The 14,140-nt window shown below is 62.1% G+C and overlaps 1 protein-coding gene across 1 annotated transcript; it reads left to right on the plus strand.

The window, feature by feature from the left end:
- The first annotated feature begins 265 nt into the window (after window positions 1-265).
- Window positions 266-13,383, plus strand: ANKRD10 (ankyrin repeat domain 10). The gene is made up of 6 exons (XM_004621470.2): window positions 266-604; window positions 880-1,032; window positions 2,437-2,528; window positions 8,975-9,186; window positions 10,521-10,616; window positions 12,328-13,383. The coding sequence occupies exons 1-6, from the start codon at window positions 395-397 to the stop codon at window positions 12,756-12,758; spliced, it is 1,194 nt and encodes a 397-aa protein (XP_004621527.1). The 5' UTR covers window positions 266-394; the 3' UTR covers window positions 12,759-13,383.
- The last annotated feature ends 757 nt before the right edge of the window (window positions 13,384-14,140 follow it).

The following is a 14,140-nucleotide window of genomic DNA, read 5'->3' on the forward strand; positions in this document are numbered from 1 at the left end:
GGTCCCGGCCGGGCAGCGCGGGCCAGCAGGGACCGCCGCAACCACGCCCACCAGCCTGGCCTGGCCCCGCCCCGGCCCCGCCCCGCCCCCAGCCCGCAGGGCCCGGGCTGGAGCCGGCGCGCAGGCTCCGCCCCCTGAGGCCCCGCCCTCGGCCCCGCCCCGGCTTCCGCGCGGCCACTCAGGCCCCGCCCCAGCCCCGGCCCCGCCCCGGCGCCCGCGCAGGCCCCGCCCCCGGCGCCCGCGCAGGCCCCGCCCCGGCCCCGCCCCGGCCCCGTGCGCGCTTCGCTCGGCAGCCGGCGGGACGCGGTGGCGGCGGCGCTGCTCTGGCTTCTTTGTGCTCGGGCGGCGGCGGCGGCCTCGCGGGTCCTCGCGGCGCGTCCTCTCGGCCCAGACCATGTCGGCGGCGGGGCCGGGCTCGGGCGTGGAGGCGGGCTTCTCCAGCGAGGAGCTGCTGTCGCTGCGCTTCCCGCTGCACCGCGCCTGCCGCGACGGGGACGTGGCCGCGCTCTGCTCGCTGCTGCGACAGGCGCCGCGCGCCCACCTGGCCGCTGAAGACTCCTTCTACGGCTGGACGCCCGTGCACTGGGCCGCGCACTTCGGCAAGGTGGGCGCGGGCGCTTTAAGGCGCCATGTTCGCGGCGCGGGGGCTGCCGGGAAGGCGGGGCGGAAGCGGCGGGCGCCCCGAGCCGGCGCACGTGCGGCGCTTCCCAACGGGCGCGTTGTGCGGTCCCACGCCCGGGCCCGAGCCGGGAGGACCCGAACCAGGCCGGGCACTACCCCACGCGCCTCCTCCGGGCTGCCCCCTGTCATCTCCGCGATGCTCGGGCGTCCGCGGGGCCCGGACGCGCCCCTTACGCCTCCCTCCCGCCCGTCCCGCAGCTGGAGTGCTTGGTCCAGCTGGTGCAGGCCGGGGCCACGCTGGACACGTCCACCTCGCGCTATGCCCAGACCCCGGCACACATCGCTGCGTTCGGGGGCCACCCCCAGTGCCTGCTGTGGCTGATCCAGGCTGGAGCCAGCATTGACCAGCCGGTGAGTGGCCGCCGGGACCGTCCCGGCCGGGGCGGGGCGGGCAGGACGCTGGGAAAGCCCCCGGGGTTTGCGGGTGGGTTTTCCCTGGCCGGCCATGCCATCCGTGGTCACCTGCGCTGCGTGTCCTCAGCCCCCACCCTGGACGCCGTGGCCTTAAGTGGTCCGCGCTTCCCCTTGCGCGCACAGAGCCTGTCTGGCCGGGCTGGTGTCTGGCCTCACCGGCCCAGCGTAAGCGCTACTTTGTTTCCAGCCCCAGTCAACCCGGCGTGACCGCTACTTTGTTTCCAGCCCCGGCAGCGCCGGCTCCTTCCCGCGCCCCGGGGCGCCCGGGCTGTCCCGCAGGGAAGGGCGGTTGGTAGGGAAGGTGCTTTGATGCCGTGGTTGCCGTGTTTCCAGCCTTCCAGCCCCTGCCGGGTGTTGCTGGCCCTGGCGGCTGCCTTTAGGTTCTGTGACTCGATTACAAACGAGGCTTTTTCCTTTGTTGGAATTCAAGGTGACTCATCTGTCGATTCTGGCGGCTCTCCATTTGATTCGTCAGAGTTGGGCAACGGCTGTTCTGGAATCATGTTCCTAGCCGTTAGGTATTTTTGCAACGCGAGCCGCTGGCCCCAGATGTGCCACCCTTGAAAAGCTTCCGCTCTTCCCCGCAATGAGGCTTGGTGCCCCCCCCCACACACACACACGAGGGGCTTTCCAGCCCCTCTCTGTCCCACCTCTGTGGCACCTCTCCTGGCACTCATGTAGGATTTTACTTCCTGCCGCTTTTCTGGGGGTTGGGGTGGGTTTTACTTGCAAGCCCGAGTTCAGGAGAGGCACTAGTCCTCGTTTCTTCAAACACCCGCGCGTTTTCCCGGCTTGGTGAATGGATCCTCCAGCCCCTCCTGTGCCCCTTCACTCCCGGCGCTGCCCGAGCTGGTGCAGCTCAGCCGGCCGGGGTTAGGCAGAAACGCCTCCTGCGTCTGTCTTACCGCTGTTTGCCTGCCAGGCCGCCCCTGTCCCGCGGCCCGGCTCAAGTCTCCAGAGGGATTTCCCCCACAGCGCCTGGCCCTGAGTGACCCTTGGGGACAGCTTTCTGCTCTCCCGACCCTGAGCCCGGCCACCTCCTGGAGTCTGTGGGCCTGATTCTCTGTCGGAGAGGACAGCCGGGCCCGGCGGCACCAGCGTCCCCACTGGTCACTCTTGCCTGGCCTTGTTCCTCTCTGATTCGAACTTCCCGGGGGCTGATCCACTTGAGGTTGTCACGGCACGTTCAGGCCAAGACCTGGCCCGTACCATTTCCAAGCCGCTGCCCGCTCTGTCCCTGGGGGGAGTCCTGTGGCCTTTCCCACCTCCCACCGGGCAGGGCTGACACTTCCCTCTGGCCGGCTGGGGTTGGCTGAGGTGTGTGCTGTGTTCTGGTTCCAGGACTGTGAGGGCGAGACTCCGGTCCACAAGGCCGCTCGCTCCGGGAGCCTGGACTGCGTGGGGGCCCTCGCGGCCAGCGGGGCTCGGATCGAGTAAGTGTCGCTGGGGTTCCCCCCAGAGCTGGGGGTGTGGGCTGTGTCCAGGCGTGAGTGGGGGGTGGCCCCTGACCACCTCCAGGTGGGCCCCTCATAAGCCCTGAGTGCTCTCTGGGCTGGGAACGCGGGTGGCCGGTCCGGAGGCCGCAGAGCTGGCCGAGTCTGTCCTCAGCCTCTGGCAGACGTGAGGATTAGGGACGTGGCGTCAGACGCCGGGGCTTTCTGGCTGCTAACGATGTAAACTCCTCGAGAAAGAGAGATCTAGAGAGCAGTCCCCCACGCCCCCCCAGCCTGGGGTCGGGCGCCATCGGGTTCGCGTGTCCTGGTTGGCGCCCAGTGCTCAGCGACAAGTTATTTACGGTTTGCTCGAGCGATGTTCACATTTTAAACTGAGTAATCTCAGAATGTGATCTCAGCACAGCAAGTTGGTCGCCAGGTGTGGTGCCCATGTCTGTTTTAGATGCTAAATTCATTTGTATCAACTTTCAGATTTATATGATAAATTTTTTTTCTTCTGCAGTTCACAGTATTAACAAAACGGATGTTTTTCCCCAGAATGTTGCATGTGAGCCGTAGAGCTGTGCAGCGGCCCAATACTGTGTGCCCGGCCGCGCCTTAGAGCCACTGGGTGCCTTGAATAGTCCCTCAGACGCCATCACAGGCCACTGGCCCCCGTCGGGAATGTCGAGACCAGACTTTGGCCAAGGTGCAGACTCGGTCCGGCCGGCTGCTTTTGCCACTGCCTGGGTTCCACATTGCCTTCCTGAAACTAGACCCTGGGCAAGCCCCTACACGGGCGGGTCCTCGCGGCCGGCTCAGGGGTCAGTGTGGAGGTCAGTCCTCCGTGCGGGCTGGGATCGTCCACTGCCGAGGCACGGGCTGCATCGCATCCAGTGACCTGTATAACCGTTACATTGCAGGGGACCGTGGCTTCCCATGTAGTTATGATCAAGGTAACGTAAACACGATTGCTGGTACGAATGTGTAGTATACGGTCTTGACGCCGCTGAGGTGATTCTCAGTGGACTTATCTAAAGCAGAATTACAGATGTAGTTTTCACAGCACAGAAGCTTTAATTATGAGTCATAAAATGATTAAAGTGCTTATCATTTATTGAAACGATGAATAGTTACCTTTCTAATGCCTTCTTTTTCTAAACAATAACTCTAGTTGGTCCAGAACATTTTATTTTACTGTTAGTTTTATTCATTTTAACGGATAGCTTAACCCTTTGAGCCGATAAAAAAAAAAACCTGTCACTATGTCCTTTTTTCAATAGGTCCTAGCATGAGAGCCTTGAGTCACAGTCCTGCCCTGGGTTCCGGGACCCCGAGTCTCTTTCCCGCCCCGTGGGACCGAGCAGGGCCCCGTGCCACTCTGTCCTCTCGCAAGACCAAGCCCCGTGGTGACTCCCTGGCTGGTACTGCCAGGCCCAAAGCCCTCCTTAGGGTCTCAGTCCTAGGCTGGAGGGGCACGCCTGTAGCCAGTGTCGCTGCTGCTGTCTGCTGACGGTTTAGTCTTGAACCTCTAGGTAAAATGTCAGCTTGGCCGAGAATCTCTGTTGTCCACTGCTTCTTGACACTCCCCCTTTCCCCGCTGGCCGCATCCGGTGTGCCAGTCCTCGGCAGTTTGGACCCCAGGTGGTGGCACTTAGCTCAGTCCCACCTGGTGCCTCTAGGGCTGCTCCTCAGGCAAGTGTAGCCCCAGCACCTCGGGCACCTTTGTATTTCAGATCAAGGGGGGGAGAGTTTACCCCTATTTTTCGGGCTCAGAATGGACCCGATTATTCATTCTTTATGTGACACGCTGTAATTGTGGGGAACCGATCTGAGTCCCCCACCCGGGAACAGGCCGGCTCTGCGGCAGGACCGTCAAGAGCTGGTGATTAGCCGAGTGGTTCGTCCCTGCCCTGCTGTCCCTCCGCCTGTTCCATCAGTGGCCGGCGTCTTTAAGCCACGGCTCTCTGGGTCACTGGTAGGGCCAGGCCGGTGTGTGGCGTAGCTCAGGCCACTGTAGGCGCCCAAGGGTAAGGCTTGACTTAACACTGCTGTTGCCTTTTCTAGCACGCACGTGAGTATGTTGACAGTTTGTTTCTTTCCTTCTCTTGTTTTACACTTTAACTTTTGGTGCCAAGTTTTCTTTTTCATGTGAGGGTTAGTTCCTGGCTTGTATGCCATTTGTTATGATTTGCTTGTTTTTCCTCATCTACAAATTAAAACCACTGGATATAAACACCGGTGCTGTGTGCAGTCTAAAAGTATGTGTACTTAAGAGGGCCTGAGAGATGCGGCCCATCTGTCCTCGGCCCGTCAGCCTGTCTGCCACGGGGCTGCAGGGGAGAAGCCCTGGGCACACAGCAGGCCTCCTTTGTCTTTTCAGTGATTGAATAAGTAATGGTATGAGATTCAGTCTTCGCCTAGTTTCAGGAAAACCTGCTGGGAACTTGCTGGTCATGAGACGCTTTCTCCGCTACTGACACTGTCGGGTGCAGATTTTGAACCTTGGATTTTCTTAGTATTTGACACAAAGCAATTTTGGTTGTTTTGTCTGTCGTTCTGGAGAGGTAAAGTAGAAAATGTTTTCGTGTTAAGTTCTAAAACAGCTTTTTAAAAAATGCCTCTCGGTAGGAATAAAGGACTGGCCAACCCCCTCCCCCCCTTGCTGGCAAAGGGCCCTTCCTGGCCTCCTTCCGCCAGCCCTTCCCGGACACCTTGACCCCGCCCTGCTCAGAGCAGCTGCGGGCTGAGGCCGTTTCTCGAGATTGTTTGAGAATTGCTGAGCCCTCAGCGGTCCTGACTGACTCTTCAGGACCCCCCCCCCCCCCCCCCCCGGCGCACTCACCCACAGGTCCTGACTGGAACCGGGTTTCCAGGTGGGTCCCTGAGAGGTGCCTGTTTAGTGTCAGATTCCTTTTGCAACTTTTGCCCTTGGCAAACGTCATGCAGATTCCCTCTGGGACCTACCGGCCCTCTGTCCCCCTGGGTTGCTCGGGGTCACCCCCTCGCTCCCCCTACTGGGGCAGGCACCCTGCAGTGGCTGTGGTGTTGACCAGGCCCTCCGGAGCTGGCATTGCTTCTCACGACAGCCTGTGTCCTGTCTCCCGGCAGGTGTCTGCACCGGCATCTGTCAGGAGAGCTTTCAAGTAAAACCGGTGGTTTCTGGATATGCACATTTTCCCTTGCTGAATTATAGTGGGAAAATATTAAGAATTTCATGAGACTCATTGAATGATGGACTTAGATTTTAATATAGGCAAATATTTGTGAGCCTCATTTGCAAGGTAAAACTGTCCTCAAAAATGTTGAGCTTGAATTGAAAACTTGGCACCAAACTTTTCAGGTAGAAATTTTTTAAAATATTTTCTATTGTTACTGGAAGAAAATGTTTAAGAAAATTTCCCTAATTAAGCGTTTGGATGCCAGATGTTAAACATTCCCCGCTGCCCCCCCCCAAAAAAAAAAATTTTAGATGTTTGCTAATGTTCTATCTGTACAAATGGACGTATGGTCATGTTTTAATTTTTTTTTAATGATTCCCTGTATTTGCTTATTTCCATCTAGGAATAGTTACTAATGTATTTGAAATACAGCATACCAAATTTTAAAGTAACGAGAATCGTGAGTTCATGGTTTTAGTCCATACTGTTAAACTCTTATTGCAATCTTGACTCACTGGAGCTGGCTCCACGCTCAGACATGGTGACGGTGACGGCCGTGTCGTGGTGTGTCGTGGCATGCAGGCCGCGGCCCCTGGCCCCCCCGGCTCCCTCCTGTGTGTATGTATCTGTAACTGCTCTGTGATCCCTTCTTTGCGTTTCCTGTCTCATGAACCACTGCCCGTTTTAAATCACACAGAAGACTCTGAACCTATAGAAACGACACGTGTCAATGTTTTCCAGCTACATAATTCGAATTGACTTGGTTTCCCAAGTTACCGTAGAGAGGGGGAGAGCATTCCCTGTAGGAACGGCTGAACGGCCGGCGCGGCCTCTCGGCTCTGAGGGGTCACCGTGGCCACCTCTCTCCGTGGGCCGAGCTGTTGAGGTATTTGTTGCGGTGATTGGTGTTCCTGCTAATCTAGGAGCTCAGGTAGAGACTAGACGTGCATGCTCGCCCCCTAATGTACCGTAGCGACCTGTCACCTGTCACTAACCTCAGCTCCGTGGAGAGCAGAGCCTTAACAGAAGCCCTAGTCCTGGAGAGCGTGGTTCAATTGTCACATGGCATTAACAAACTTCTGCTGCCCTGAATCCGAGGCCCTGTGGGCGTCAGATCAGACTCTGGGTCCTTACGATGCTCATTTCCTGATGCGTGCTTTCTTCACTGAGAAAGACAAAACAGGCCCGCTTGTGGTTGCAGCGGCTTCTCGGCAGCGTGCTGTGACACTGTGAGTGGACCCTCGGGAGTGTCGGCACACGGGGCAGCCCCGGGAGCCTCTCGGGCGGACACGCCCCTCGTCCCCCAGACAGCGTCGGCCGGAGCCTTTCACAGGCTGGGCCCGGGCGGCTCCGTGGACACGCGCGCTGGCCCCAGGCAGCCCGTCCACAGTAGCAGACAGGCCCTCTGGGCTCCTCGACTCACGGTCCGGTCGGCTGAGCTAGGCGTGGCGCCAGTGGTGTCTGCTGTGTAAAAAGTGGTTTTCGGGGGGGCTCTTAAGGCGGAGCCAGCGCAGAGACCCCCTCACAGCCCTGCCGCCCGCTCCCTCAGATGACCCCGGGAGCTGGACTGAGCTGGGAGGAGCAGGTGGGGGCGCCGGGGGCGCGGGAGGGAGCTGGTTCGGTCTCGCTCGTCTGCCGCACGTTGGCGGAGACCAGAGTGGGAGTGGGGGTGGTCGGGCGCCCAGCTGGGTCGGCCTAGTCTCCTAGCTCTCGGCGTGGCCGGTGTGACTGGCGCCCCCCGGAGGCTGGGGCCTGGTGGCGCTCCTCCTCTTTGCTTTGTGAGAACTTGCCCCAGGTCCTGGCTTTCCCAGAGCGAGAAGGGCCGTGTGCTGGGGGCCCGCGCGTGCTCGCCCTCCAGGCCCAGCCCTGACCCAGAGCGGGGGTCTGGGGGCCCGAGGCCAGGCTGGGGGGGGGGGGCGGCGTGTGCGTTGCAGCGCCAGCCCGGTGGGAGGGTTGTCAGGATGGGCCTTCCCGCCTCCGGGAGCTTCGCAGTCTTGGCTCAGTTGCACTTCTCTTCCTTTAGTGTCTGGAGGCAGTTCCCTTTCCCAGTCTCGTCCCGGGGTAGCGGAGGTGTTTCCGGACAGTCTAGAGAGATTTCCCATCGGTGAATCACGCATCCATAACTGAACTTCACGTCTGTGCACAAAGCCCGGTGGTTGGTGTACGTCACCCGCCCGTATGCCGGCTTCCCCGGAGCCGCACCCCAGAACATCCCAGAACATCCCAGAGCTCAGGGACGGGGGCGACCCGGACTTCTGGAACCACAGTCCCCAGCAGCCTGGGAGCCCAGTGGGCCCAGACTGGACGTAGGCACCGTGGGGGGAGTGGCCCTGCGGGGCAGTGGCTGGTGGCCGCCCGGTCACCCTGCCTTTGTTTTGCATCTCAGCACCCCAGGCTGGGCTCGGCCGTCGTGGCGGGCTGGCCTGGAGAGATGGGCCGCCCTCGGGCTGGGCCGGCAGTGCCGCGAGGCTCCTGGCGCCCCGCTTCTGTAGCTGCCCTCGAGGTGTGGGCGCCTGGGTGCTCGGCGGTTCGGGGTGTGGCGGGCGGCCGGGGTGGGGGCAGCTCTGCTGGTCTCCCGCCGCCCGGACCCCGGCCTCCGCCCCCTCCGCCCCCTCCGCCCGGTCTCTGGCTGCACCTTCAGGGATGTCGGCCGGGCCGGGCCTCGGGCCTCGGCGGCTCCTCAGACCTTACCGGGAGGCTTTTCACAGGAAACATCCGCTCAGCTGCCCCACGATGCCATAGCGCCTCCCTCGCACGGCCAGCCCCGAGCCCAGGCTGTCCGCCCTCCGGCCTCTGACGCGCCCTTTAATCGGGACCGCTGAGTCTCCACTCACTGTGTCACGCGCTAACGCTCTGGCCCTCGGTAAGCCTCTGTCTCCGGAAGCCCTTGTGAATGCCATGGACAATCCCCGGCGTGTCCGTCCCTCACGGTCTCGCCTGAGCTGGGGGCCCGGGGGATTGGCCGCGCAGAGACCTCAGACCCCAGTGCAGCCGGGTCTGAAGCTGGCCCAGACTTAGTCCTTCAGACCCGCGCGCGGACGGCCTGGGGAGTTAGACAGAAGACGCCCTCGCTAGAGCGCGTGGACCGGCGTGTGCACTGCCGTCTCCCAGGGCCCGCGCAGCCGGATGGCGGGAGAGAGTCAGCCGCCGCGCGAGCGCGCAGGGCCAGGCCTGTAACTCAGGCCGGCTCCGGGCCGCCGCGCTCCCCACCCGCTAGCTAGTCAGGAGTGGAGCAGCGCCGCGCCGCCGCGGACGGGGGGTAACTGCGTGTTTTGTGTCGTGCAGCCTGAGAAACGCCAGTGGCTTGACGGCAGCAGACATTGCTGGAGCCCAGGGTTTCCACGAATGTGCCCAGTTTCTCTTGAACCTGCAGAACTGTCACCTGAGCCGGCCCTACAGGAACGGCGCCTTGAACGGCGGCCACACCGCCGCAGGGCCGCGCAAGAGACGCCTGGACGAGACGGAGGCCTTTGGAGCCAAGAAAGCCAGGACCGGCGGTGAGCAGCGGGCGGCAGGGCCAGGGCGGGGTACGGGGTTAGGGTGAGCCTCAGCCCTCATGGAGGGGAGGTCCGTGAGCACCCTAGTGGGAGCAGCTGCCAGGCAGGAGGCTGGTGGCAGGGGCAGCGCGAGTGACCCCAGGTTACTCGTGCTTTTTCTGTTTGGTTGGTTCTTTTGTGGTTTTTTTGTGTTTTGTTTTTGTTTTTGCCTTTTGGGTCACACCCGGGGATGCTCAGGGCTTCCTCCTGGCTCGGCACTCGGGGATCACTCCTGACTGCTCGGGGGACCATAGGGGTCGCCGGGGATCAAACTCGAGTCAGGCAAGCGTCCTGCTGTTCTTTGGACCCGTACTTATAATTTCGTTCCCCTCATCTTTCTGGTCTTTGGGGGTTCATCACTTTTTCACAATGAATATATTAATTCCAAAGTTTAGTCAGGGGCTGGAGCGGTAGCACAGCGGGGAGGGCGTTTGCCTTGCATGCTGCCAACCCGGGTTCGATTCACAGCATCCCATATGTTTCCATGTACAGCCAGGATTAATTCCTGAATGTGCAGCCTGGAGTAACCCTTGAGCATCTCTGGGTGTGACCCAAAAAGCAAAAAAATAGAAAATAAAGTTTAATCGTACAGACTTAACCCAGAGACTCATAGGATGTATACACAAGGGCAATTTTTTTTGAATTTTTATAAAGTTGTTTATAGTAATTTATTACATTTAATACCCCAACACCAATCCCACCCCCATGACACCTTCCCAGAAGGCCTGGCCCGAGCCAGGAGCACAGTCCCCGGAGAGCTACGTGGGCTCGGTCAAGCCGCCCGTTGCTAGGGAAGCAGTTCCCTGGGTTTGTTTGGAGCCACACCTGCTCAGCACTCAGGAATTACTCCTGGGGGCTCGAGGACCAGATGGGATGCGGGGGGGGGGGGGGGCGGGTTGAGCCTCAGCTGGCTGCGTGCGTGCAGCGAGGCCCTCCCTGCTGCCTCCTGCTCCTGCCTGGGCCATCGCCGTCCCCATGCGCGTGGTCGCTGTTGGTGGGGCGGGACTGGACTAGGGTGACGTGGCCTTCGGGGCAGACATTTGCGGCTGGTTCCACTGCCTGCCGTCCACCCAGCTGCCTGAGGGGCCCCTTAGGTGTAGCAGGGGTGCGGCGTTGCCCTGACTGCTGCCTGGGAGCGTTGGCCATGTTGGCGCGGGCCCTGCGGCCGAGTCCTGCCCCCCTGGCCTGGACCCCGGGGTGGGGGGAGGGCGTGGGCCCTTGGCAGCTGTGGAGAGGCAGGGCTGGGGCGTGTGTGCGCGCGCGTGTGCGGAGCCTCACGCCTGTGCTCTGTGCAGCCCACAGTCCCGACTGCTCCCTGCCGGCGGTCAGCGGCGAGCCGGACGATGACGCCGACAGAATGCTCGTCGACCGAGAGCTCACGGCCGTAACAGGTGGGAGCGGACAGTGTCCCGTTAACTGCAGCGGCAGCCCCGTGGCTGAAGACAGCCGCCCGCAGCCGGGGGCTCCCGCGGGACCCCGAGAGCTAGAGATCTATACGGTGTCGGCCATGCAGACCCCCTGCCGCTGCCGGAACCAGTACGCGTGCTACTTCTAGCCCGGCCCGGCCCGGCCGTAGGCGAGCCAGCCCTCTGTGGTGCATCCTGCAGAGATGAGAGATACATAAGTGCAATCTCCTGCCCCGGTTTGACGCTCCTGCTCAGTCTGTGCCTTGCTCGGTCCCGACGAGGCGTCGCCTTGGTCCCGACATAAGCCCTTTGGGCGGATGATGCTGAATGGCCGATGCTAGGAACTTGTAAGGACAACCGGCCGTGGACACTGGGCACTGCCCGGGCACTCGGAGCGGCCGTGTCCAGGACAAGCTGCCTATAGCGTGTAGGTGGCTTCAAGCTGCAGCGCTGCCGGCGGCCGGGGACTGTCCTGGCGTCGTCCGCGAGCTCTCAGCCTTAGATATGTCACTGCTTTACAAAGCACCGTTACGGTTTTACGCTAAATTCTTCACTGAGGATGAGAGAATTCTCACAGCTGTGCATCTTCCCAGAAGCTTAGAGCCTCTCGTGGCCCGGTGATGGGACGAAGTGGGGGGGCTTCCCGAGCACTCAGGCCGCAGCTGCGGGGGTCCCTGTCCCGCAGCTGGGGAAGGGCGGGGATGGCTGCTGTCCGTCACACTTTCCCTGGCCCTGCGGGCAGGTCACTCCGGGCCTTGAGCGGGACCTGGGTGGGCCGGGGGCACGGGTGGGCCCGGCGCAAGTGTGCCGAGAGGGCCGTGAGAGGGTCACGCTCGACGGCCTTGGTGCCGCCGGTGGCTGCAGCCAAGGGCCAGCCCTGTCTTCGCTTCACCAGCTACTTGCTTTGGTCACTGGGTTGCAGTGTGGCGGCTTCCCCGCCAGGAAAAGCTGGTCACACCTTTTTTTCCCCTTTGAGCAAAGGAAATGTAGGGCCGGAGCAGTAGCACAGTGGGGAGGGCGCTTGCCTTGCACTTGGCCAACTGGGTTTGATTCCCCACACCCCATATGGTCCCCTGAGCACCGCCAGGTGTGGCCACCCCGTCCCCACCCCCAGGAAAAGCAAATGATTCTCAGAACGTAACTTCGCTCCTTGTCATTTCACTTCAGGCTCACTTCTCGTAGTGTTGCCTGCGTTCGATTTTAACTGAAACCTGTTGTGTAGGGACTGGAAAGACCATGCAGGGGTGAAGCGTGTGCCAGGCACACAGCTGACCAGGCCCCTTCCCTTGCACCATATGGGTCCCTGGAGCCCAGCCAGAAGGGCCCCCTGAGCACAGCTAGTGCGGCCCAAACTCCAGAACATGAGAGAAAAGCTGTCGTGCAGCTGCCCCCCGAGTAGTACTAAACCCCTGCCCTGAAGGACTCAGTGCTCAGCCGTGTGGTCCTCGAGCGAACGTGTAGAAGCTGTTCTCAGGCAGTTTGCAGGACTGCAGGGGCCCCGGGTGGGGGAGGGCGGGGGCCGTCCAGGAGGGGCTGTGCTCGCGACTGCGGAGACCCCGCGTGTGTGCACTTGCCCGGCCTCGTCCTTCTGGAAGCAGCTTCCTGGACCTGCTCTCCCGGCGTGTCCCCCGCACAGGCGTGCCGCCCCGGGCTGCCGTGCGCTTCTGCCTAGTGACAGGTGTGTTTCTCGCTGCAGATGGGAGGCACGCTAGCTTCGTGTCCGGCAGCGTGCCCAGCGGACGCGGCCTCAGTGGACACTCGGACTTCCCCTGCACGCCGCCGCGCACCGGGACGGACAGCAGGCGCGCCGCCCTGGGCGCAGACGCTCCCGGCAGTGGCCCCGGGGGGTGCGGGCGCGAGGAGCCCGGGCGGGCCCCGGGCGGGAGCCCCGAGCACTGTGGCACCCTGCACCTGAACGGGAGCCCCAGCAGCTGCGTGGCCAGCAGGCCCTCCTGGGTGGACGAGCTGGGGGACAGTCTGCACTATGGACACTACCATGGCTTCGGGGACACCGCCGAGAGCATCCCCGAGGTCAGCAGCGCCCTGGAGCACTCGTGCTCCGTGCGCGTGGCTGAGCGCTACGACAGTGCCGTCCTGGGCACCATGCAGCTGGACCTGAGCTCCTAGCGCCCCGCCCCGCCCCGGCCCGGCCCGGCACGCCGCCGCGCTCTCGCCGCTTAGCTCTGGGCGGGTCCTGGCAGGCGTGGGAGGGGGCGGTCAGGTGCCCAGTGGGCGCCCGGGACACCTGCAGTCACCGCTCGCACTGTGCGGGGACGGTGAGCACGGAGGAAGGAGCACTCCAGACCCCGCGCTGGGCTGTCCGGGTGCAGCCCGACCACCCCCGGGGAGCTCACTGCCCGGCTCCTGGCCCTGCCCGTGGTGCTGACCCCACACTCCAGCCCCGGCCAGCGTGTCCGACGGTTCCTCCTGCGCCGACCCCCCTTCCCCCCCAGCGCGCGGCCACTCGCGTCCGAGCGCCTCTTCTCTTCCTCGTTTGCTTTTTCCAGGTTTTCTGCTTTAAAATCTATACCACTATGTCCATTTAATGGAGAATTTTGACTCAATAAAACGGCTACGTTTATGGTTTTCTAGAGATTAGCTTTGTTTAGTAACTAGTGACTTCACTGTGCAGATATTGTAATGAATTTTTACTCTTCTGATTTTTGTATTAAAAATTGGTGAAGATTTGAAACTGTACCTGAGCAGACCAGCGCCCTCGGCCCCCCACGTTGAATAAAGGCTCGTGCTCACTGCTGCCGTCTGTTCTTCTTGGGGGACCGGGTTCTTGCTCCGTGCCCAGCAGTGCTCGGGGCCTGTGGCGGCCAAGCCCTCAGCCTGGCGCAGGCAGGTGCCCTCCCTGCCCACAGGCTCCAGGTCCCGCTTGTCCCGCCACCGGGGTGTGATGCTCTCTCCCAAGTGCTCCAGCTGGGCTGGTGTCGAGGGGCGTGCAGGGAAGGTGCACACATGTATGGTCGTGTGTGCCATGGTTGGGAGGGGGCCCTGGGGGCGGTGTGAGGCGGGACCGTGTCCCCGTAGCCTCTGGACGCACCGTCACGTCACAGATCATACCCGTGTGTTTAGAGGGTCAGAGGGTGAACGGTCCTCTGTCACACTTAGAGGGAGAAGCCGGCAGAATCCCGATTCCACGCTCTGGAGGTGATGTGCCGTCTGCAGGGAGGGGTGGGCATTGGCAGAGCCCCAGCGGGCAGCGGCCTGGGGCGTCGGTCCCGGGTCAGCTCAGCCTGGCGGGCACCAAGTACCGGCACTGCTGCTGGCCACACGAGCATCGAGGGGAGCACGAGTGGCCCCCGAGTGGGACGCTCGCAGGGCGTGGAGGTGCGGACAGGCGCTGAAGTTGGGCGAGCAGAACTGAGAGAAGGACGGTATTGGGTCGGATCCACAGCCCTGGTGCCAGCCTCGCGCACGCCAGCCTGGGCTCAGTCCCTGGCAGCCCCTGTGGTCCCCTGAGACCACCGGGAGTGAGCCCTGAGCCCCACCGGCCGTGGCCC

Source organism: Sorex araneus, chromosome 1 (genome assembly GCF_027595985.1).
Source record: "Sorex araneus isolate mSorAra2 chromosome 1, mSorAra2.pri, whole genome shotgun sequence".
Lineage (NCBI taxonomy): Eukaryota > Metazoa > Chordata > Mammalia > Eulipotyphla > Soricidae > Sorex > Sorex araneus.